The sequence below is a fragment of the Urocampus carinirostris genome, chromosome 11 (genome assembly GCF_059441175.1).
Source record: "Urocampus carinirostris isolate Australia breed hairy pipefish chromosome 11, RoL_Ucar_1.0, whole genome shotgun sequence".
NCBI lineage: Eukaryota > Metazoa > Chordata > Actinopteri > Syngnathiformes > Syngnathidae > Urocampus > Urocampus carinirostris.
In genome coordinates, this window is record NC_142359.1 from 15,061,565 (window position 1) to 15,086,803 (window position 25,239).

Consider the following 25,239-nt stretch of genomic DNA (forward strand, 5'->3'; position numbering starts at 1 on the left):
TGCACAACTCTTTCCATTTATGTCTTTTAAGGACATTTCATAGGTTTTCTACAATCGCATAATAAGAATCTCTTTTCATTTAAAATAGAGATGGTTAGGAAGTGTTTTGCCTACAAATAGAAACACTCGCATCCACCTAAATCGTGTTTTCTGCACTGTAAGGCATACCGGTTTATAAGGGGTACCCCTTAAAAAATTGTAGCTTGTGAATTTTATTTCATATATAAAAGGCACACCAGAATTAATAATACTGTAAGGGCTAGGGTTGCCCAAAAACAGAATCACGGCTTGGGTGCTTCAGATCCTATTCACTTGACTAGATCACTAGGCATACATATGGCACATGAAAAGGTACTAGGTCTTATCTCATCATCACACTAGTTTTAGTCATGGTACCAAATTGTTGATGAGAAGATTGTCAGAGGTTTATCTATTTATCCCTGAGTAGGATTTTTCATGAGTGTATTTTTGACCAGTAGCAAACGGTTCTTCAAAAAGTCAGCACGTGCAACGCCAGCTCAACCAACACAAACTAAAAAGTATATAATATGAGAGGAGAAATATTAAAAACATGCACAAATATAACTGCCACGTTTTCTTTCTACTGTGTAGTTATGCCACAACTTTCATCTTAGAAATATCTTTGTAGAACTTATGCACCACATTGCCCATTAAAGTTTACAGAAATCTCATAACAGGAAGTTTTTTGTGCAGAATTTTAAGAGGAAAAAAATTTAATCAAATTTGGCAAAAAGACTGTGACATATATGTATAAAACGTGGAAAAGCTGTAAATCTTGAGCCCCAACTTGCGGTCTGTCTGAAGCCCAAGAGTTGGGAGACACGGTCATAAAAGATCAGAGGCAGATGTGGAAAAGGCCGTGAGAACTGAAAAGGCTGCTTCGGCCTTGTCATGAAGTGGGCCAGAAAGCCTCAGTGCACGCTTGGAGGCTTTCAGCTGCATGCTCTATCGCTTGTCACATTAATGGGAAGGAGACATCTTAACATTCGATGTGTTTTAACTTAACACCTCTGTCTTGTTTCCTAAGATCTCCCCACGGGCAGCTACACCTTGGAGGATCTGTCCCAGTGCTCGTCCTTGTGCGAAGCGGGCCACGACTGCTGTGACGTGATGGCCAGCTGCAAGTGTGGCACACACACCGGACGCTATGACTGCATCTGCGAGAAGGGATACTATGGGAAGGGTCTGCAGAATGAGTGCACAGGTATGTCACATAAATATGGGTTTGTCCCCACTGTGCCGCAGTTGTCGCCGGATTTTTCCGTTTAGGTTACTTGATGACTGATTTTTACCTGGGATTGTTCGTGACTGTTACAAGATGCTTTCCAATATAAATTAAACAAACCTCAATGAACCATTTTATTGTTCTCTGCTGTATGTTATGCCAGAGTTCCTTCATTCATTAACGCAGCCAGTTTAGCCCACGTTATGAGGCCCATTGTAAGGATATGATAGAAAAAAGGGGCAATAATTAAAATCTTTATTAGTAGGTGTTGTATTCATTTTGTGGTGTGTGTTTTTTTTTTTCCTTTAGTAAACAGTATTTTTCAGACTGAAAACCGCACCTGTATATAAGCCCTTTATTTAGATAAAAACAAAACTAAAAAGATAAACAAGCTGCACTGGGCTTTGTACAGGCTCTTGAAATCCTTGAAAATGCTTGAAATCTAATGTTGTGTTTTCAAGGATTGAAGTGCTTGAAACTTGGGTTAAGTGCTTGTAAATGCTTGAAATTGTTGCAATATTTCTAAACAATCTGCCTAAAAATGACACCGACACTTCTCTCTGGTGGCTTCATTTTGCCATTGCAGTTCTCATTCCATCTTGTTTAACTCCAGCTGGCGTTAGTACGTCATTGCCCCTTATGTGTAGCATGCCACATCTAAACAGGGCACTATGAAAAAAACGAACGGAATAACTGTCAGATCTTACTGTGTGCGTTTGCTGTTGTGACAGATAGTTACACGATGTAATAGACTGGATATTTAATTATCTTCCAAATATAACAAAACATAAAAGTTTAATCTTTGAAGGTGGTGATCTCTGACTCCCCATTATACGGACTGTTGGTATGCCTGCCAAGAGTCATCTGTTTTGAAGAAGTTTTGTGCTGCTTCAAAATGTTTGCTGTCTTTTAGATGTCAATAGTTATTACACACTGTACTTTTAAAGCCTGCTTCTTACGCAGCAGTGCCAAGTTGCGAAAATGCTGGGGACTTTCAAACTGTGTCCCTAGTTTGTGCATGCGAGCCGTTTTTGAACATGTTGAATACGTGATCCATTCCTGTCAGAAGTGATACAGCAATTTTACGTACACATACTTATTAAACTAAGTGGTTATTGACACACAGGCGACGAAGTGGAGAAACTGTTTACGCGAACAGAATGCACTATGCAAATCAGTGTTGTTGCTGTGCGGATAAAAATAGTGTGATCATGAGATAAAGCGATGTTTATTGATAAGCTCAATCATTGCTAAAATAGGGCATGTTCGTAAGACCTTGTAGTAATGCATACCAATAATTACTGAATGCATTTCTAATTTTATCCACCGTATTCTGTGGTGATTAAGGTGCACCAAGTTGTAAGGCGCACTAACAAATTTTTGGCCATATTGGGGTTTTTAGGCTCACCGTATAGTCCATAAAATACATTTAATACACACACAATGAAAATAACTGATTTACTAATTTAAAATACTTGGGCCTTTACTGTTTTTTTAACTTAATAACAAAGGGCAAACAGTGTGTGAAATAACTCCAAGTCAAAATTGAGCTGAAGTTCTCCTGTCTAAAAGTGTTGTTGCGTACGTCAAGGCTCAGCTTTTTTGACATTCTGAGAAAAACACTGCGGCCAAATTCAATCCTCCCCTTTCTACAGTGTGTTTGTGAGTGCCTGAGCGTGTGTTTGTTTAAGAGCGGCTTTTAGGTGGGTCAGCTGTCTAGACTCTTAAGTTTTTTTTTTTAATGTCTCCCCTTTTTCCCCAAAACGTGCAAGAACATCAATGCTGTCAGTGGGGTTGTAATTATTATTGACGGTGCAATATGTTTGGAAACCTTATCTAAACCTCCACTGTGTATGGCAGAATTGTTTATTGGCCCACCCGAGCCAAGAGAAACAGACACTTGTAAAAAACATTAGTGGAATTCCAGCAGATAAAGACAAAAGGCAAGGCACTTTCTAACAGAATTGCCGGACTTTGACAAACGGGGACTTTGTCACCCCTAGAATTTTTGTGATGGAGAAGACTTGAGAAAGTTCTGTGGGATGTGAGTCAATCAAGGACTGTGACCTCTTCTAGATTCTGTCTGGAATGACAGTTCTGGATTGTGTTTCTGTGGGGTATGGTAAACTCACTCAGTAGCACCCCCTGGATACCTGAGCTCCCGTACATCGATTTAAACCAATTTCACCAATCAAAACATATTAGTACAGGGTTACCACAGATCCTTAAAATATCTTAATAGGCATTTTATTCAGAATTCTAGAAATAAGACCTTGGTTGGCAGTAAAATGTCTTAAATCCAATTTTCGAAAGTCTTGAAAATGTGAACACACAAATCTAATTATTTGTTTGAACTAAAAAGATTATGTAAAAAAGTCATTTTTAATGCCTCATGACAAAAATGCTTCATGAATGTAGCAGAAGAGTTCTATGAAATTTGTAGTTATTTGCCAGTTTTGACTAAGGATCCAAAATGTTTAAACAGCACAAGATGTCACAAAGAGCCCTTACTGTTTATGTAACCACTCCTTAGGTGAACATCCTTTTTTTATTGTTTTCCATGTGTAAAACTTTGGAGAGTGTTATGTTTTTCAGATTGAAAGTTTTTAACTGGACCAAGATTTGATTTAAAAACAAAACAAAAAGACTTTTGTTTAAAATTGACTCCAATTCATGTGGTGTTTTTTTGTTTTGTTTGTTTCAATTGTGTTGTTCTGTCAACTTGGTCTTTAATTTGATTTAAAAAGGCATCAAAAAGTCTTAAAAAGTCTCAAATTTAACTTGCCTTAAGCTTTAGGAACCCTGTAGTGTTTTGGTTTTAACAGGATCCATAAAAAAGTTTAATATCAGAATTTGTGCTGGAGGTCTGCTTCATTGTTGATTTTGGTCACCTGGTTACAATTTTTTGTTGCAAAAATAATTAGCTCCTTAGTCTGAAACTAGTTTCAAAAGCAGTTTAATTGTTGCAAAGTTTGTTTGACGTGTCTTTTATAACATAGGACCTACAACAAAAGTCCCAAGGAACTCTTTATGAAACAGAACTCTAAGAAGGCAAATTCTATGAATAAGGTCCAGTGAAGGTCACGATGCAATTCAGAGCCCACGTTGTTGTTCAAAGCAAACATTTCCAAAATGAGCACTCGTTTTGAACTGTCTCCAAATACCCCCGAGTTTTCCCCAGCCAGCACACAAAATAAAAGTGGCTTTTTATTTTCAGTAATTTACAGTTGGATGCTGTAATAAGTCAAAGATCTGCACCTAAGGAATGGACCTGTTACATAAACAGTAAGGGCTCTCTGTTACATCTCGTGCTGTGTAAACCTTCAAATTCCCCCCACGGCATCAATAACTATAAACTGTCTGGACAGCGTGCCTGTCTCCTTCTAACGTCTTGCTTCTCTGCGGCCAAAACCAAAGCCTCATTTGCGGATCCGTTCTTATTCTTGTGCAGCAGTGAAAAAAACAAATCACGCTGTGAACTTAAGACCTTATTGAGACCAATAATTGAAGTGTTATGGAGAGCTCTCTGTCCTTGTTAAATAACACATACAGGTCTGTAAAAGACTTTATTAGATGATTGATGCAGTTTTTAACTGTTCCTGAGTCAGGGCCAGGTACATGCTCTTGCCCTAGAAAATGTTATGAAAACACATATATATCCATTGTGGCTGAGATTTACATTTGTCAACTGTTTGTCCAAAGAAGGGAGCTGAATCCTTATCTAGAAGTCTCAGTAAAGGTACATCAAGGATTTGTATATCTCAGGGCATATATTAGCTTGTGACTGTATCATTAGTCGCTTTGACTACCTGTTTAAGGTCCAAGACATAGCAGTTGAACAATGGTCCTTGTGGGCCAAATTCACATCTTAGTGTTTTCCCTTCTCCTTCACGCCAGATTTGTTAGCAAGTTCTGCAGAAAACTGTTCAACAATCTTGTCGATATCATCAACTGTGTTTGAAACCGTAGACAAGGGCTTGTACCCCTCTCAAACAGACTCCATTACCTGTGCCTTTTGGAGTTTAAGGTGGACTTTTTTTTCACTCAAGAAAAAGTGTCTATCGAGTATGGTTCAACGTCGAAGATCAGATGATTGAGAACAGACCTCTTTCGATTTCAAAACGTTTATTTACACGGTAGCCTGCGTACACGGTTGGCCTTTTTGTCACTTATTTCCCAGCACACTGCCATTTATAATCAAGCTCACCAGACTGGAGAGCTGCCCATGTTTGTACAGTTGTTTAGCGGTTGGCTTCACTCCCACCGCTGAACCCCAATGTTCCCGTAGTCTGTAATAAGAGAGTGGGATCTGCGTGTTGTCCTTAGGAGTCTGCAAATGCTATCAATGCTCAGAACGTCTTGATTTTCCCCCTCAAAATTGCACTTTATTAAGTTTAGGATGGGAGACAAATTGATCACGCTTATTGAGTCCCTTTCCACAGAAGGTAGGAGGTCATTATGTCAGGCCTGATGATGAATGGCGTGTCGGATCCAATGTATATTCAAGCTGTGTTAACACAAAACAAAACAACGGTTTTGGTCTCTTTGCCGGTCAGTCCCTGGCTTGAATGTGTTTTGCAGGCCAGACTATACACTTTAATTGTGATTTTCCAGTGTCTATTTATGCACATGTTAAGTCTCTGTTCGGAGTGGAACGTCTTTTGCTTGCAACACTCTGGAATTTAGGAGTTGGCTTGATAGAATGTCTGCCGTGAGAGGGTTTGAAGGCTTAGACCACAACCGAGCAGAGTGAGCATGCCTAGGTAGTCAAAAAGACAAAATGTATCAGAACTTCAAAAGGAGTTCACCCTAAATGACTCCTTTGTCCCCCCAACATGATTATTTTCATAGGTATGTCCTTCAACCATTTTAAAGCATCCAGATTTCACTTTGATTGGTGATGTTTAATTATTTCAAATTTGCTGCCAAGGTAGTTTTTTTTTTATTTGGCTACAAAGCTGCTGGACACACTTTTGAATTTCCTTTATAAGTCCTTGCGACTTCATCATTTAGTCTGTTGAAATGAAATGAAATGATTTGCATTTATATAGCACTTTTCAAGTCAATGACTTCCCAAAGCGCTTTACAATGTGCTCCACATTTCCCAATAGCAGCCTTGCAGCCATGTAAGGCGCTAACCTGCTCATTGGGGGCGTTAGGGGTTCAGTGTCTTACCCAAGGACACTTCGACATGTAACACAGACGAGCCGGGAGTTGAACTGGGATCCCTTGATCCCAAGACGAGCGCTCTACCTCCTGAGCTACCCCTGTTGTGGTAGACTTGGCAACCAATTTTTATGCTGATTGGTGATTTTTATTTATGACTTTTGAGTTCTTTATTATTTAAGTCGGTGAAAAAAAATAGTGGTTTCAAACCGGAATAGAGTTGTTTTTTACTGAAGAATAAGGACATTTTTTGTCATGATTACCAATGTGAATCACCTGTGCCCGGTCATCTGGCGCCAACCCCGACGGGCTCTGATTGGCTCCCGTTCCCTATTCAAACCCAGTCCTTTAAGTCCCCTGTTGTCAGTCCGTCTGAGAACCTCTGTGTATACAAGGCAAGCCTTTTTTGACTCCGACTCCCGCCTGTCCCGTTTTTGCTCCCGTTTGTCTCCGACTTAAGACCCGTTTTTTATCCCGACCACGTCTGCTCTCCCGTCCCGGCTTACGACCTGTTTCTGACCCTGACCACGTTTTTGCTCTCCTTTCCTGGCTATCGACCTGTTGTTCCGATCCTGACACCTCCATCGCCCGCGACGGAAGATCCACTTCCGTATCCAGATCACAATCCGATTGCGAGAGCGACTTGCTTCCCGCGTCCAGCGAGCATCGGATCGCGGGCGCTGCCCTTCCTCTTCCTATAAATATAATTGTGAGAAAACGTTACGCCATTGGGTCATCCCTGTGTGCTGGTTGAGACCTTTTTTTCCTAAAATTAAAAGACAAATTTTTTTACATTTCACTTGATTTGAGGCCTTTGTTTTATGTGAAAATGCCTCTTCAAGCCAAAACGGAGAACATTTTGGTCAAATTGTATCTACTAGTCATTTAGGGGTTTGATTTGTCGTGTTGTATGGATTTTGCATTTATAACCAAACAGTCTGGAACATATTTACCATGAAAAGGTTTTTTTTTCAATATCTGTAAGCTGATACTTGCAGTCACAATGATCAACAACATGTAGGGACACCCATATGACCTAGGGCAGGCAAAACTAGTTGCATTTTGGTTCCCGGACAAATTCTGGGAAATCTCAGATTAGCCATCGACGCTCCCAAAGATGAAATGGCAGAATTTCGATTTTCCATCTGGCTTCGGCTGCTGAATATAATAAACCAGATGATGACTAGGACCAGATGTGCACACATATTTCCATCGGTAACATCAAATTGGGAGATTTGGTGCCTTGCAATTAGGTAATTTGTGTCGAAGATAAGAGGTGGGAAGCCGCGTTTGTAATTGCACCGTGTGGATTGCTGTGTGTTTTCTAGCATGTGTTTGTGGATTTTGCGGGCGCCGGCCAACCAATGTACACAGTGAGACCTACGAATATGAGCCTCGGAGTTAAAACCACCCTGCCTATGTTGGTCACTGTGGTGCCTCCAGATAAACTTCAGTGTTCGGCCCAGTCTTTTTTTAGGCTAGCCTAATCGAAACGTTCTTGTGTGATTGTAACGTTGCTCTTTGAGTATGAACTGGTCTGCATGCTGTTTGTGCTTTTTTGTTTTTTTCTTCCTCAGAGAGTAATTACCCTACTCGAGTGGTGAAATCTAGTCTATGTTGGTTTGGGAAGTTGGAACTGCTTCTTGCTTGGGAACTTGTACTGACTTAAAACTTAAACCCATTCAACTTAGCAAAGTTCTTTGTAGACTGTGTATAAACAGCCAAATTGTAAGTTATTTTCAATTGTTTAACCAAAGAATGGTACCCAGTCAAGGCAGAAAGACTTTTCTCTTTCTGCTCATCTGCCCTATTTCCTCTTGAAATGTGTCTGGCTGCTGTGTGATTGCGAACTCTGCAGCATCCAAACACAATGGCTGCGAACCCACCTTGTGGCCTGTGGTGTGCTGATACATTTTACAAGAAAATTCATTCTTTCGCCGTTCATCACTTCCTGCGAATCCCTCCCATCTTGGCTCTATTCCTCAGGAACAGGCCAGAAAGTCTGCTCTGATGAAACTGTGTGTGTATTTGTGTGTGTGGATCCATCTGTTCTACGCATGGTAAGCCAAAACATGCAACCTTTCGGGAGTTGTGGCCCCGAAGGGGTGCTTCATAGCAAAATAACACACTTCCTGTACAATTTCAGCCATCAGTCCTTGAGTCGATCAGTGTGTTGTATTATGACAGACTTGTCTACCAATTTTTTGTGTGAAACTGAGGTCAAAGGCTAACATGTGCAATTATACCTTCTCAGGTCACATTTGTCATGGAATGTGACCCCAAAATATTGCCTCATTTCAAATCAAATTACCCGCTGCCAGTTAACTTTTTTCTAACTATCCCTGTCTGCTGCATGAAACCAGAACTTTTAGGTTTTTGTTTAATAATAGCCATGGGACGTTAAGAATTTTCATGCATCGTCGAATGATCTTTACGTCCATGTATTTTTCCTCCTAGGCTTATTTATTCGGTTAAAATTTTGATCCAACGTGTGTGCTTTGCCTGTGAATGGTAAACTTTAGCCATCAGTTCTTTAGTCTTTTTTACTGCATCCTCAATGGTAGTCATGTCCACCCCATTTTGGGTCACTTTGTTTAAAATGGTGTCAGGGAAATAACTTTCAAATTTTTTCAAATTTCATAAATTTCAAATTCAGGTATGAATCATTTTTTTGTTGTGCTATAGGACACATGCTCACTTAGGGTCTATTGGTAAACCTGGTGTGTGTGGGAGGGTTAAAATCTTCTGACTTTAAAGGTCCTATTCAAATCAAAATGGCTGACTTCCTCTCCAATTCATTTTCCAGTCATGTCTGAAATTATCCATTGGCTTTCATTCACACACACGTCCTTTTGACTTGACCGCCACTAAATGAGTTGTAATAAAACCAGTGTGTTGACTATTTACCCTCCATGCTACACATAAGCCTTAATGTGTGGACGTTGCAACTACTGTGAATTGCAAATAAGATGGAAGGAAAACACATAATATGTCTCATTGCTTAAGGGCTACAAATCCCATCAAATATCCCCTGTGGAGAGTTTTTTTCCCTTCGTATTTTTCCAACTCTCAAGCATGTTTAAACATACGCGTGGGTGTGGACTGGCAGAGTTTATGACTGACGATATTAAGTCGTCTCCCCAAAAGGCTAATCCTCTGCATCCTGTTTTTAATCAAGTTTGATACAAATAAAAAAATGACCTTGGTGTTTAAATCAGCTTTGATGGCTCGATAAACCTACTTTTTGGCGTTTTAAGTAACGTGCATCAGTGTTTTATCATCTGTTCTTTGGTTTTTTAAAGTATGCCCTCCAAGCACCTACAAACCAGAGGGACTCCCTGGAGGTTTAAGCACCTGCCTGCCATGCCCAGACCAACAGCACACGTCGCGCCCTGGCAGCACCTCACTCGCCGACTGTGTTTGCAAACCAGGCTACCAGCGCATGGACTTGACTTGCCAGGGTAAATGGGAAGGAACTTAAATGTGCACACCATTACCGTATTTTCCAGACAATAAGGCACACGCAAAACCTCAAAATCGACCAGAAATAAAAATATAACATGCATCTTATAACCCTGTGCACCTTATATGCAGACAAAGAAATCATAGAAGCGTTACTATATTTGTACAATTATTGACCAGTCAATAAATTTTAGCGCTGACCACATTTGTATAACAATGGTGGCATTGAGGAACCAACAGGATAGCAATGTTAAGAACACCAAATCTTAACCACTGGACCAAGACATAGATGGTTGCTCACAATTGCACATTGTTTAAATGCCATCCAAATTAAACACAAATACTTTTTGTCACTAATCAGGCCGCAGGGCACCCAATTTGATATGCATTTCTAAAATAACAATTTATTATGTAATTACTATGCTGTTACTACGCTATCAAATGTTTAATCAATAGAAGTACGGTATAAATATACTCAGTCAACCACTAAATAATATTCCTACTTGAATATCACATTGACTCAGCACTGGTGAGGTATTTTCAGAACAGATCCTCTGGCACATCAGCTGTCCACAGGGGTCACCCGCTTGCCCGCAGGCACCATGTTTTAAATCTGGTTTAGAGAAATGAGAAAACAAAAAGTGATTAAAAACCCGTATACATTTTTGTTTCACTTTTTCTTACCTCAAACTAAGTATTGTGAGTAAGATTTTTTTTGAATATATGCGACCATTAATATCGTTTAGGACGACCAAATTACTTCCCACAATGTCTTTTCACACAACCGATCAATAAATTCACAATAAGAGTACTTTTTTTTGCAAACTTAGCCTTTACTGTAGTTTCAATTGAATGTCCCTCATAGTCTGGTTTGCCTTATATATAGAAAATATCACAAATGACAATTTTCTGGGGGTGCACCATATAGTGCAGAAAATACGGTATTTTGTTTTCCTATATTCACACATTTTTTGTGGTATTCAAGATTTTCCTTGACACATTTTCACAAATCCTGATGTCTCTCAATCATTATTATTATTTTTTTAACATTCAAGTGGTACACTGCTCTCGGCTGTCTCCGCCTCAAAACGGATTTTTCATTCAAAACGTGTGCAACAACCACTACGATGCCGCCTGCGGCATCAAATGTCAGCCAGGGTTCGACCTACATGGCACTAGCATCCGACTGTGCCAGGCAGACGGTACCTGGTCGGGCTCACCAGCTTTTTGTAAACGTGAGTTTAAAACCTATTTGGGTTTTTATTGTTGTCAAACAATATGATGTGATTTTAAGTTCTTAAGAATAAAAAAATGCAAATGATTGTAGTACCTTTTTTGAAAATTCACTGTCATGTCCAAAAATATTTTCTAAATTAAGATATTGTGTAATTTGTATTTTTTGTCAGTGACCCCTCTTGTCTGATTTAAATGTCATGACAGGTTTAAAGTATGTGGAAGTGTAAAATAAAAGGGCTGGGGTATGTAGTGTGTTTTGCATCAATTTTACAAGCAGTAGACAGACAGGCGTTTCGTGCAGACCCCCTCCCTCGGGCCTTAAATACTGGGAGGTCCTGCCAAACGACTGCATATAACATCATATGAGCAGCGCTCCCCATTCATGAATATGATGTCACCTTGCAATGTTTCATGTCTTTTTAGTCACATCGTTGAAAATGACCTTTTCTACATGAAAGGGCTTCTTGTTTCATTTGCGTCCCTTCCCTTGCTGACTTGTTGAACTCCCAAACACTCATCTGCACGAACTTCCCCTCCCTTTTAACATTCCTTCCTGCTGGTGTGTCCTTCCTCTTTCCTGAGACCCCTCTTTAATTGGACCCTGCCTACCTCTTCTTCCCCTGGAACATCTGTGAAGCAGAAAGCGCAAAAACGTCATCATCATGTTTCCGTCTGTATTACCACATCCGTTTTATCCATTACTGTATGTCGACCTACTATTAGCAGCTGATCACAGGGTACTTCACTACAAACAACCATTAGCCTCAACACCTGTGAAAAACTAGGAATAAGTGGGTCAATATATTACAGTACAGTCTGTAAATGGAGCCCTGGGTCGCAATAGACAATCATCCTTGGAGAGCTAAAGCAGAAAGCCAAGCTGAACTTGATGGCCTTGTACACGTGGCTATTAAGTCCAGAGCTACAGGAAGATCTATTCTGGAATAAGAGTCCAAGAGGCACAACAAAACAGAGTTTCACTTCATAATTTTTTAAAATATTTTTTAATATACTGCTGCTAGAAATGACCGAATTTATATTTTTTCCAATTGACGAAGAATAGTGACTTTATTTGTTAGTATTTGTAAATATTTTTATAATGTGAGATAAATTGATGATTGTAATAGTTTAGTATTAAACAGGGTTGGTACGGGTTCTTAAAATCCTTGAAAATTCTTGAATTTATTGCTATATTTTCAAAGTTGGAGAGTGCTTCAATTTTTAGTAAAGTGCTTGTAAATGCTTGCAATTGTAGCCATATTTCTCAAGTCTGCTGAAAAATGATGCCGACACTTTGCTTTGCCATTGCATTAGTTTGTACGGCATTGTCCTCTGAAGCAAGAGGAGAGGTGCATGCTCCTTCTAAACAGGGCATTAGAAATGTGTATTAGTGCAAGGATTACGTATCAATTTTGAACATTTTTTATGGACAATGCAAATAAATTACGGTAGTGTTTCCCAGTGGTAAATTGTAATGGGGAGAATTTCCTAGAACTGCAAATTTAAGCTACTGGACATATTACTGTCATTTTTACCTAATGAAAATAGCCTTTGTACAAACCCTATGTCGAAAAAAACCCACCCTAATAAGAGTATTTTGTACACAGGTAAGGACTATTGATTATGTCTGTGTTGCCAAGTGGTATTATAAGCACTCACCTGTCCTTTTGTGTTTGTATTGTTTTATTTTGGTTGGAATACCTGTGCAGCACGGTCCTGCCCGGCCCTCAGCAAGCCCCCCCACGGCTCATTTAAGTGTAGCAATGGCAGCGCCTCCTACATGGCCGAGTGCAAACTAGAGTGCAACCAAGGCCACCGTGTGGAGGGGGACCCCAGGATCACTTGCCTGGCCAATTCCCAGTGGAGTGGACCTCTACCTCGGTGTGTGGGTAAGCCTTATCCCTCTCTCCCTGCCTCCACTCAACAATCCACCAAGCTTCATTTTCTTCCCCTTAAAGAGAAACAAATGACAATGATTTCATTCATACACATGGTGGTTAGCTAGCCAGTGTGATTTTAAACTGACATATTCAAGTAGGATTTTACAAAAACGTAGAAGCAATTTTGGCATACTTTTCAGAAAAATGTAGTTTAGTTTCGTTAGCTAGAATATTTTAAAGGCATTTTTGGGACTTTATGTACTTAAAGGTATTCCTAAATTCCTAAACATGCAAAATGTGAAGAAATAAAACATAGTTTTTGCATAAATATATTCAAATTATTTTCCCAGATAATGCATTTTGAAGACAGCAAATTTTATCTTTGTTGTCCTGAGTTGTGACGTCATCGGAGGAATACCAGCATCCTAGCAAACCGGTTGCCATATTGTCTTACCTGCTAATTAGTCGAAGAAGTTGCGAGTTTTTAAGTGCAGTTATGTGGAGGATGCTTAGGCATTGTGACGCAAGTGGTTGCAGTATAACAAAGGGAGACGAGCAGCCATAAAGGTATTAATCGGCAAAAAAAAAAAAAAAAAAACACGGAGAACTTCCAATGAGGGTTAACTGGGACCGGTCAACAAAAGGCGGATGCAGCTTCGACGGAAAAGCGCAAGGCTGGCTGACCAAAAACCAAGCAGTGAGTGAACTGGGAACCAACAACGAAAAGGGCAGAGCTACGGTGATAAATGTAAAGCTCGCTGGGAACAAACAAACAGACAAAGGAACACAGCAAAATGCTGCTAACAATCACAGCTCACTGTAATCGCTGTTGTGTTAATGGGATTGCCATTTTTAAAGTGGTGTGTTCCTTCAATGTCATCACAGCTCTATAGAAAACAAGCCAGATGGGTCAACTTTGAAACTAAATTCCTCAAGTCCCCCAACGTGAGGACTATTTTGCAACATATTTGCATAATTGGAGAGAGGACTACTAAATGATCAGTGCCTAATTAAAGAAAAAATGTTTTAGAATACTTTGAATTACTTGCTTGAGTCAATGCAAATGTTAAGAATTTGGCTGGATTTTGCGAAATAATATAAAGCTATTTAATCACCATTTCCCTGACCAAATGAAGTGTGCTCTGTAATATAAACGTTTGTGGTTGGCCTCTTGGAAGCCCTCCCCCAAAAATATTGGTGTGCTGGCAGTTTGTTTGTCAGTCTACGCTTCCGCCTTGAATCGTGGAATTCGGGCTCCAAGGACTTTTGTTTGCACAGCGCAGTAAGGCGATCACCTTGACCTCCCAAAGAGGATGACGAGATGTTAGTAAAGCCCCCATTCATGGCTAAACGCTGATGACTTAGACGGGAACGCTAGCATCCGAGAATTGAAATCAAATGCATCCACTTCTTTTTACGGCTTTTAAAAAATCGCCTTGTTGAACACTTGGATTCATTTTATTAAGTCAATTCCACAGGTGCTCACAGGAGTGTCTGTTGTGCGATTTTTTTCCCCACAAGTTTCATTTTGCCTCATTCTGTAAATTCTGAAAATAATGATACAGCGGGAAAGGCTGTATCAGAATGGCTTCCATTTTTCTGTTCATAAACAACACCTCAAATACATATGATATCATGGCCATCTACCTCGTAGAGGCGCGCTGTTCCCCGATCGGGCCCCTGAAGAACGTCCTAGTGTCACCACCCGGCTGCACAAGAAGGATGTTGTCCCCCGGCGCCACCTGCGTACTCAATTGTCGCCAAGGATACAGTCTTCATGGAAACAGAAAGGCCGTGTGTCTTGGCTCGGGAAACTGGACCGCCAACGTCCACAAGGCACTTTGTAAAGGTATTGTTTCATGCGTCCGACATACTGATAATTGGCCGAAATCTAGCCAATATCGGAAACATTTTGCCGCGCTCGCTCAGATGTTGAAGCGCCGTTGATCGAGTGCCCAAAGAGGATCGTCGCTGAAACCGATGACCGGCGTAGCACTGCCCATGTGGTCTGGAACCCTCCAATTGCCACTGACAACTCCAAAGAAGAGGTTTAAGCAGATTTAGGATATAAGGGTGCCATTTTTTCTCTTCTTAAAGTGTGTATGTCTTCCTTAAGGTGGTAGTGCAGGTGAAACCGGTGTACACTCCCCCGCAACTGCTCCCCATAGGAACGGAGACTATCACATACATCGCTGCTGACCGCACTGGGAACCAAGCCAACTGCTCCTTCACTGTCACTGTCATTGGTAACAGAACTTTTATTTAACTAATTTTTGACATTTTAAAATTATTCTATATTCGCAGTTTGGCACTATCTTTACATCTTGATGGCAAAGAACTTCTACCAAATTTGTAAAAGTGTCAAGAACCAGGAAGCCTTTTAATTTACGAGAAATGGGGAGTCATGCACGTTAGGAAGCGGTCTGGTGTGAAATGATAGGAAGCCAGAGGCCGACGAGATGGATACTAATTCAGACAAAAAGAGGTACCTTAACATAAAGTTAAAGAAGCTGCAAGGAATTTGGATATTTGTTACTTTCTGCCGCCAACTTCAGGCTTGTGTCATCATTACAGCCACAGTCAGCTCATTCATGTTGCGCATGCAAGTAGGTGCATTTCTTTGACATGCTTAAATAAACTTGGGGTGGCTGTTGGACCCAACATGAGGCAGGTCAATTCAAGTCATGTTTATTTGTATAGCCCTTAATCACAAGGTCATTTCTTACTTGATGAATAGAAAGAAAAAAAAGGAGAAAAATAATCGTCACTCTCCTCGGACCTAATCTGTTCCGCCATGAACAGTAAGAAAAGTAAGATAAAAACTCAGTTGGGCATTGTTAACACAACCTTAAAAGAGAAATATTTTAACTTTCAACTTCTTAACTTTCACCTCAAACGACGCAACCCGCCTTCAACAGGACGTTTTAGCTGAAAACCAAAGCTTTTCTGTCATATTGAATTTTTTAGGAAATTAAAATATTTTCAGGGTCTTTTTAGGTCAGTGACCTTGCAGCGTTTCCAGATTTTCTGGGTCAATTTTGCTCTGTGATTGGCTGGCAACCAACTCAATGAGCGCAGCTGTGAGCTTACGTTCAAAGAAAACGACTGAGTCTCTTATTCATCACGGCAGGTGCAGAAAATAAAAGAGACAAAAAGTTTAAAAACATGTCTGTAATGTCAGTAGGCAGGCGGAAAAAGCTTTCCACATGTTACTACAAGGGGTGGTGCTAACTGGGAAACATGTGGTTGAGTAAATCTCTCTGACAGTAACACTCCGCTTTTGTTTTTTTGGTCATTTTTTTCCCGGTTGTCCGTCATCTCAAGATACGGAGCCCCCGGTAATTGACAGGTGCAGGTCTCCACCCACTCTTCAGGCTACGGATGCCGGGACGGCCGCTGTTTGGGAGGAGCCGCAGTTTTCCGATAACTCGGGTATGTATGGGAACTGCTCTGCAGTGGTTTGTTTTCTGCCACTGACCCCTTCTCATCTCGTGATGGAGAAAAAAGGTCTTTTTCCAGTTAGTGACTGGAAAAAACAGTTTTCTTATGCATTTTTTGTATACAAGACATTGGACAAAAGATGGATCGTATTTGTCTTCAAGTCAGAAAAATAATACTTGAGTTGCATTGTCACTCAAATTTGTGGGCAATTGAACTCATTGTATTATTTTCCCTAACATAAATTATGTGTTTTATATTAGTGTTTGATTGAAAAGCACAATTGACAACCAAATTAATGATGTGGGTTTTTTCATTGTCCTTGTCATTGTTAACTTTATTGTCAAATATGTCACAGATGAAAGTACTTCCCCTCACCACTTCCAAACATGGAAAAAATAAGATACTAATACAAACAGCAAACAAAACTAGTTTAAAAAGTAATAATTAAAAAAAAGAAAAATATGGGGTTAGAATAAAAGAGACTCAATTTATAAGCCAGAATCTAAATAGTGCAGTTGTGCGTTGATTTGTCAAATTGTTGTTACGCATAACAACAAACAATGAAAAACTAAAAAATTAGTTTATTTCTTATGTTTTTCTCTAATTTAATATATGTGATAAAATAAACTGGTATAGTAAAATAAATAATTGTCGAATACTGTTCTTCTTTTCATTAGTTGATCACGTTTTACAGGAAAATCATTTATGCGTAAAAAAACATGTCAATATTTGTTACATATTTGGGAAATATTTTTGAAATATGTATACTGCTATAAATCAAGGTTCCTAACTGCCTGGGGCACCACTGAGGACGGAACTCTGGACAGCTTTTCCTACTGCTGACAGTTCCTAGCCAGAGTATGGGTCGTGACAAAGTTGGCCTCAGTCCATTCATTAATGTTGTGGGCCCAGTTCTTTTTATCTCTGTCTTTTTTTAGACTGTAGAGAATATTCTTGGCCAGTCCTGATAATCTAGTGACGTGATCATACCACAGCAGTGTCCTATGTGCCCACTAACAGTGTTGTGCACTGTGATTTTTGATCACATGGGCTATGTAGAGGATGCCTTCAAGTTTCCTGTAGCATCACAATTCCTAAAAAAAATACATATTTTCAAAAACCAAGCTGTCCTTGAGTGTAAACCTTTCACTTAAATCTCTGTGCATGTTTTCAAGACATGCCGCAAATGACGCCCACCCCACCACATACGTACGCAACTATGACGTTCCTCCACTACATTCAGCCGGGGCCTCAATTTGCTTCTTTGGCTTTCTGTCCGAATCCCGCTGTTGCACAGCCACCACACGACCTGACTGGTGCTTGTTTTTATAAGCCGTTGCGGTGGAAGATGACAAATCGGATTTTAAAGCGCTGTCATTTACCGTCTTGCTCTCTGTGTGGCAGTCATGTCTAAATGACTACCAATCTTTGGTAAAAGCACAATCTGTACATGCGATTGTAGAGAAACACCACTAAAAGTAGAAGCACTGAAAACCTCACATGCACGCTACTACAATGCCCTGACACCACTCACAAATAAATATTCACAAACCAAATCTTAGACAAAGCTTTCACTCTCACATACAGTTTTAGAATGCAGCAGATTCACCAACAAACACGCTTAAAAGGCTTTTGGCGACCACCTCTCTGCAATCTCCAACCTCATCCCAGTTTATATATAATAACAGGCTTCCAACAGGAGACGCACATCATCAGCCCAGCTCCTTTTTTGACGTCAGTGTTTTGTTTTTTCAGGCCCGCACCCTTATGCCAGTTCTAAATTTGGTCGCCAGACACGCACGCATACGATCTGTATATATTTGTAGAGGCTTGGAATGGGAGACCCCAGTCGTGTGTGAGCCTGGCTTCTTGCTTCTCTTAGCACCATGATGTTGCTTAAGAATCAGTATAAGAGCATTTTGTTCATGTGTGTGGTAGCTCATTTCAATCGTGCGTGACCAACAATGTCATTATCAATGTTGGTGTAAAAAAACTGTAAAATGGTCTGTTTCAATCATGTGAAAGAGCATCCCAGTAGTCTCCTTTATTTTATTTGGGGGTTTAAAGTATCTCAGTGGTGTTTATGAGACCATCTAAGTTGAGTTTGAGCGTGAAAAAACAATAGTCAACTTGAGATATTTCAGTCGAGTGTGAGAGTGTTTTAGTAATTGCGTTTAAGAGCATTTAAACAGTGGTCTGGTTTCAAATAATTTTAGTGTTGATCCATTTACAAGTGTGCCCCACAAACCCAGCCAGTCCAATAATCATTGATGTTGCTGTGTAGGAACTGGGATTATGTGGTTGCACAATTACACACACACACATCTGTAATAACCAATTTACCAATTACATTTAAACTCCGTTAAGTGTGACTGGCCAAATAAATATTTGTTGTTCTGTGTAGGCTTTGAAATTATAATAAAATAAAAGTGTGGCAATATAGGGAGCATCTGTCTTTTATTTGCTTTTTTCCATCTGGGTCTGACAGACAAATAATGTACTGTATGTTCTAAAATGTGTTTTGCCCTGGGAAGTCAATTTAGACTCAGACTGCCCCCTGCAGGTTACCAGCTGATTGTGTTGAAATTTGAGTTTGAATCCATCTTTTGTGTGTTTCATCAAGGCGGCCGTCTGACTGTGAGCAGTAGCCATACTCCAGGTTCCCTGTTTCCTGTTGGAGAGACTCTAGTTCAGTACACAGCCACTGACGCAGCAGGAAACAGCCGTACTTGCAATATAACTATCACCGTGCGAGGTAAAAAAAACATCAGCGCACATCACTCCCACATTGCGTTCCCTTGTGACCTTGTGATATGACTGCAGGGACGACTTGTGAGCAGCCGTATGTCCCAAATAACGGAGAGTTCATCTGCTCCGAGGAAGAAAACGGCGTCAATTGTACACTCCATTGTAAGCAGGGCTACAGTTTGACTCAGGACGCAGTACACAGCTACTTCTGTGCCCACAATGGTTTGTGGGACCCTCCCTATTCCCCGGACAGACCCGATTGCTCTGGTTAGAATCGCTCCAAATCCATAAATTGTTGAAAACTTTGAAGCCTGAAAATAAATCTTTTGGGGTTTGTTTTAATCAGTCAACCGAGTGGCTAACAACGGGCTCAAGCCGTTTGAAATGCTGTTTAAAGCCTCGCGCTGCGATGACGTAGACTTGGTCAAGTCCTTCACGGGGGAGCTCAAATCCAAACTGGGAAGCATTGTGAGAAGCAAATACATTTACAATCATCAACCATCATCTGCCATCCAATTATCACTTCAACACGTTTTCTCTTTTTGCAGCTCCCGAACATTTGCAGCGGGGATGATATCATCTGCCAACTGGAGGTGATGCCTCAAGGCAGTTGTCTGGAATACAACTACGACTATGAGAACGGATTTGCAATCAGTATGTTACCCAAATCATCCTTCAACCCACATTTAAATTAGGGGTGTCCAAACTTTATCCTTGAAACAAAAAAATCAAAGGACCCAAGGGCCTCTTTAATATTTTTTTAACTCGCTTTTTTAGGCTACAAAAATAGGTACATAAAGAAATTATAAGTTGTTTTTGACAGTGTTATACCATTATATTATTTACTACAGGATTAGGTTTCCACAAACAAATCTGTTTAGGATAATCCACCAGAAAATATCATTGAATCGGCTAATATCGTCCAACATCCAGTACAAAAACAGGAGCAATATGTGTAAAAAGGACCATTTCAAAGCAAGGAACCCCTCATCTACAAGTTCCACACTTTAAAATGTAATTAACTGTATTTTCCACAGTGTTACAAAGATCAATATTGTTCCTTTTTTATTCCTTTTTTTAAATATATAAAACAGATCATATTTATCATTTGGGAAACCTGAATAGAATTGAATAGAATAGAATTGTCTTTTTTTTTAATTGTTATCAACATTGAGGAATATTGTATGCAACAAGATTAGACATTGCACTTCAGGGTAAACATGGTTCAAGAGGAAAAATAAGATACAAAACTGTCAGGATAAATAATTCAAAATATTTACAAGGTAGTGCTTAGAGACTGGCCTAAGTTATACATGTCCTTTTAACTGCATAATAATGGTGCAATGAAATGTATTGTAAAAGTAGTGCGATGAAAAGTAGTGCAATACCATTTAGCAGCAATGAGTATGTAAAACTAATTCATCAGTAGCCATTGTCAGTTTGTTTTCCTGCCCTGGGTCACAAATGCACTCCAGGCCATAATTTGGACACCACTGATTTAGACCAAGAATTTTATTTCGGCATTGTGTTCATCCCTGTACTGTTATCTGCCAGTATCAGGGGGTTGGGGTCCTCAGGAAGAACAAGACTATACCTACTTTGAGTCGGGCTATTCCACAGAACCCCGTCAGCCCGCAGGTCAACAGCCAAGTCGCCATCGCACAAAGAGGCACAGGAGGATCCGGGGCCCCACCCGGGACCAGAAGATTCAGATCTTTTTCAACATCACAGGTTGACATTTTTTTTTTACACTATATATTTGTTACATCTTTGGTTATGCTGTGTAATGATATACTTGATATAATTGCTTAGGAGGTGTTGTCTATATTTATACAGTGAGAAATCCTATTGACACAGATTTGTTAGCTTTATCATCAGCTTTGGGCGCGTTACTAAAAAACAGTAATTTGTTAGAGTTACTAGTTACTTCATCTAAAAGGTAATTGTGTTACCATCCAGATTACTATCACCCAAAAGCATCACGTTTCTTTGAAAGTAACTATCTAGTTATAGATTATACTCACATTGAAGCCGACGCCCTAAAACTGCTTAGAAATAACCACATTAGAATTAGAAGAAAACATATACACCAACCTGTGAAAGGGGTGAAACATTTCTATTTTTTGCCTTGTGCAATCTCGCAAGCTTGCAAACTAACACAGCGGAGACACTCCATATTCATTTTGTATTTTGCCTTCAAAGCACTCAAATAATTCATTTTCCGGGTAATGTCCAAGTTTTTTTTTCTCCAGGCATGGTGTATTAAAAAATAATTTTACAAATAAAAATACCAAAATTCACGACTAAACATAAAGTCTATGCTCCATTGATTTCCTTGTTCCTGTATAAGTTATGCCCACTCCCCATGCGCTGCCTCCCATCTGCTCCTCGTGAGACACAACCAAATATTAGCACATAAACTGCCACCTGATTTCAGTATTTTATTTATACAGTGGGACCTCGCTACTTCGATGTTCGACGTTCGCGGCTTCAGAGCTTCGCGGTCTGTAATGGTTAAAATTTAAAAAAAAAAAAAAAAAAATTACTTTTTTGGAAGGGGCGTCGCTACTTTGCAGATTTTCACTTTTTGCAGGAATCCCCCTCGGCCGATGACCCTAGCACGGCGCGCCGTTCTCGTCTCCCGACGCGCGGTTTCGGTGCGGCTTCCGCTTCACCGCCCCCCCTAACCCCACAGGTCCTCCCAGCTACCCCTTTCTCCAGCGGCCGCCCGTCCGTTGGCCGGAGCCATCGAGGGCCATGTAGCGCCATCGCAGCCCGGGCGGGAGACGCCGGCCTCCGCGCCGAGCGCCCGACCCGCTCGGCTTGTCGCGGTGTCGTGCGTATCGCGCCAGAAAGTACCCGCGCCGCGGGTTAGGGGCTCGCTCGCGGGAGCGACCGAACGGCACCCGCGGTGCAGTATAAACCCTGTCGTGAATTTGTCTCCGATCGTCCCGGGCGGTCGTAAAATCGCCCAGCTGTACGACTCTTAGCGGTGGATCACTCGGCTCGTGCGTCGATGAAGAACGCAGCTAGCTGCGAGAACTAATGTGATTTGCAGCTGTGATTGGCTGGCAACCAGTTCAGGGACTTCATAAGTGAAGGATCAGCTACCAGGTTGCCCACTGCCCGGACATGGCTGGGATGGGCTCCAGCCCCCCCGTGACCCTAATAAGGATAAGCAGTGCAGATAATGAGATGAGATGAGATGTTTTTTTTTTGTTTTCGCGGATTTTCACTTATCGCGGGTGGTTTTGGTCCCCATTAACCGCGATAACCGAGGTCCCACTGTAGTTCTGAATAGAGCTTGTATTGTTGATTGTTTGGACTTGGATGAGTTGATGATCTGATTGAGTGGTTGTTTTAAAAAATAAAAAAATTTTGTTGCTCATTTACTCAGTAGTTTTTTTGATAGGTACTTTTTTACTTTTACCTGAAGTAATTATTCAGATAACTATCTTTTACTTTTGTTTGAGTCATATTATTCTGAAGTATTAGTACTTTTACTTGAGTAACATTTTTGGCTACTCTACCCACCTCTACTCCCAGCACTGTTTTTTTTTGTTTAAATTTCATTTTACTGCCGTTGGTGTACACAGCACTTGTAGTAAAGTAGGAAAATGTATACGTTTAAAATTATTAAAGTAAGCAGAATCTTAATCTTAAAATATTCATGTTGTTTCTTTTAAGAGTGAATAATTTATTGCCTGCGTTTCTTGCAAATTAATGGGAAGAGGAAACATATTGCATCACTAGAATAATATTGAGGATGATTATTTGCCAGAAATTCAGGCCAACCAAGAATGCTTGTGAAATTTGTCCTCTCAGCAAGCGTCCCTCTTCCGCTGTCGAGAAACGACTCGATTGAGGTGGCCAACCAGCGGAGGCTCCTGCGCACCCTGGAGCTGCTGACAAATCGGCTGAAGCGGACACTGGCCAGGCAGTCTCTCTCAAATTTCCAAGTGTCTTCAGAGATGATCGTGGCTGACACCAAGTCATTGGAGAGCAAGAAGGCATCGCTGTTCTGCAGACCTGGCTCGGTGCTCAAAGGAAGGATGTGCGGTAGGTGGGCCCCGGTAAGCACTTATTTGCAGTCCAACTTCTAGCCGTATGTGTGCCTTGTTTACAGTGCAATGTCCGGTGGGGACGTATTTCTCACTTGAGTATAATGAATGTGAGAGTTGCTGGCTAGGGTCCTACCAGGACCAAGAGGGTCAACTGGAGTGCAAATCCTGCCCTGCCGGGACTTCAACCGCCTACCTCCATTCTCGTAACGTAGCCGAATGCAAAGGTGTGCGACCTTCGTTTTAAAGTACAGTGGTACTTTTTTGTATAATCACCTCTACACATAAAAATTTCAACACACAAGTCTTTTTAACAAAAACCTTGCTTGCTTTATGAAGGAAAATTCAATCCACAACCAGTCCCAGAGGCTATCATTACAGACCGTTTGAGACTGCTCACTGTTCGTAACCGCACACCGATCACTGCCATGAGTTCGGTCCAATTTGCGCATGTGCCTTCCACCATCAGGCACCTAAATCCGCGCCCTTTGTTGTATTTGTAGAGTACCTGTATTCTGCAGCAAGTTTGTTTTGATCGGGTCTTTTTAACCACCTTTTACATCCTCTCCTTTTTGTCACTATAGCCATGAGTTCCCGGAAAGGGAAACCCTTAGGTCAGGAGTCCCCAAACTTTTTCCTGTGAAGGCCACATAACTTTTCCCTTCTCTGATGAGAGGCCGGGGTCAGTTTGTAACAGAAAAAGTGTGATGATTGCAGGAGTGCCTAAATGTAAAAATTTATTGTACATCTCACCTGCAAAATAGATGGTAAATGTCCGTCTCACACGACACCATTTACTTGTTGACATTAAGAGTGATTTATTGAACAAGTCTCATTAAATCACGTGAGGTCCCGTGAGACTTGCCTCAAACTCTCTGACCTGTGAGACTATGTCATCTAGTGGTGATATACTGGTACTTCACTTTTTCTGCTTTACAAAACAACACCAAAATCCCAAAATATAACATTTTAACTAGTCAGCAACCCTTGTTGCGCCGTATAAAATAGTTACTAACTAATAGTTAATAATAAAAATAGTTCATAACTAAGGAACATTTAATTGCAAAAGTCCAACTTTACTATCAAATACAAATACACATATATGAAAAAAAAAATCAAAATGCTTTCTGGTATTGTTCAGGGGGCCGAACCAAATGTGGATGCGGGCCTCATCCGGCCCGCGGGCCGTAGTTTGGGGACCACGGCCTTAGGTGTTGAGAAAAAAACGAGAGTGATGACAATTGAAACGAAGCATGAAATAATAGAATACTGTATTACGAGTGTGATGTTCGTGTGAGTGACAAAGAAATAATACAATCAGGAGACTGCAAGTGGCTATCACAAAGCCATGAAAGTATTTACGCAGCGCTTCACTGCAATAATTTCGGAGGGAAGATATATTTCTGTTGCAAAAAAAAAAGAGCAAAAAACAGGATGAACCAGAGAAGCTGCCGTCTACAAAAGAGATTAGAGGCGTTATCCTACAGTTTTACCCTACATATTGAAGGGGAGGAAGGGACAAATCTCCTTGGATACGTTTTTTTTTTAAAAGACCTGTAGAAAGTGATAGTGTTGCGAGCCCAGCTAAAAGGGTAAAAGAAAGTAAGGAGCAAAAAGTGAATTAAAACTAAAATTGCTGTAAAAATGTTTTGTGTCTTCAGGTACATTTAAGGTTACAGTAACTTTAATTTTAAGTTTACAATAAGTGCTCATGTATCTTCAAAAGTTGTGCACCCTCCTACTCCCGCACCTCCGCACCATACCTTTGTTACGGCGACTCGTAATAAACTCGCATTTTATTGAGCAAATATCATCTGGTTTATCTTATTCCTGTATTTTTTTTTTAATTACTATTTGAATGTGTTTCTAGTGATCAGAATTATGTGTTTTGTAGCCATTTAGGGTTGTTTTGATCCTTTTAGGAGGTTGGGAACAGGCCAATTCGTTTTTTATCATTTCGCATGTGGAAAATTAGCTTGTTTGAGCTATGAGCATTATC

At 40.5% G+C, this 25,239-nt stretch overlaps 1 protein-coding gene and 1 pseudogene across 5 annotated transcripts in view; both read left to right on the forward strand.

The window, feature by feature from the left end:
* Positions 1–25,239, forward strand: part of svep1 (sushi, von Willebrand factor type A, EGF and pentraxin domain containing 1) — a 60,804-nt gene that overhangs the window by 11,577 nt on the left and 23,988 nt on the right. For all 5 annotated transcript variants that reach the window (XM_088347610.1, XM_088347606.1, XM_088347607.1 and 2 more), the window contains 15 exons: positions 1,049–1,225; positions 9,715–9,873; positions 10,930–11,109; positions 12,820–12,999; positions 14,645–14,839; positions 14,920–15,038; positions 15,107–15,236; positions 16,315–16,422; positions 19,055–19,186; positions 19,255–19,446; positions 19,526–19,647; positions 19,728–19,833; positions 20,734–20,910; positions 23,005–23,238; positions 23,306–23,467. In XM_088347610.1, the coding sequence (XP_088203736.1) occupies positions 1,049–1,225; positions 9,715–9,873; positions 10,930–11,109; positions 12,820–12,999; positions 14,645–14,839; positions 14,920–15,038; positions 15,107–15,236; positions 16,315–16,422; positions 19,055–19,186; positions 19,255–19,446; positions 19,526–19,647; positions 19,728–19,833; positions 20,734–20,910; positions 23,005–23,238; positions 23,306–23,467 (2,373 nt within the window). The remainder of the gene's footprint in view (positions 1–1,048; positions 1,226–9,714; positions 9,874–10,929; positions 11,110–12,819; positions 13,000–14,644; positions 14,840–14,919; positions 15,039–15,106; positions 15,237–16,314; positions 16,423–19,054; positions 19,187–19,254; positions 19,447–19,525; positions 19,648–19,727; positions 19,834–20,733; positions 20,911–23,004; positions 23,239–23,305; positions 23,468–25,239) is intronic.
* On the forward strand, positions 22,161–22,280 carry LOC148356526 (5.8S ribosomal RNA; annotated as a pseudogene; the record flags this gene model as incomplete).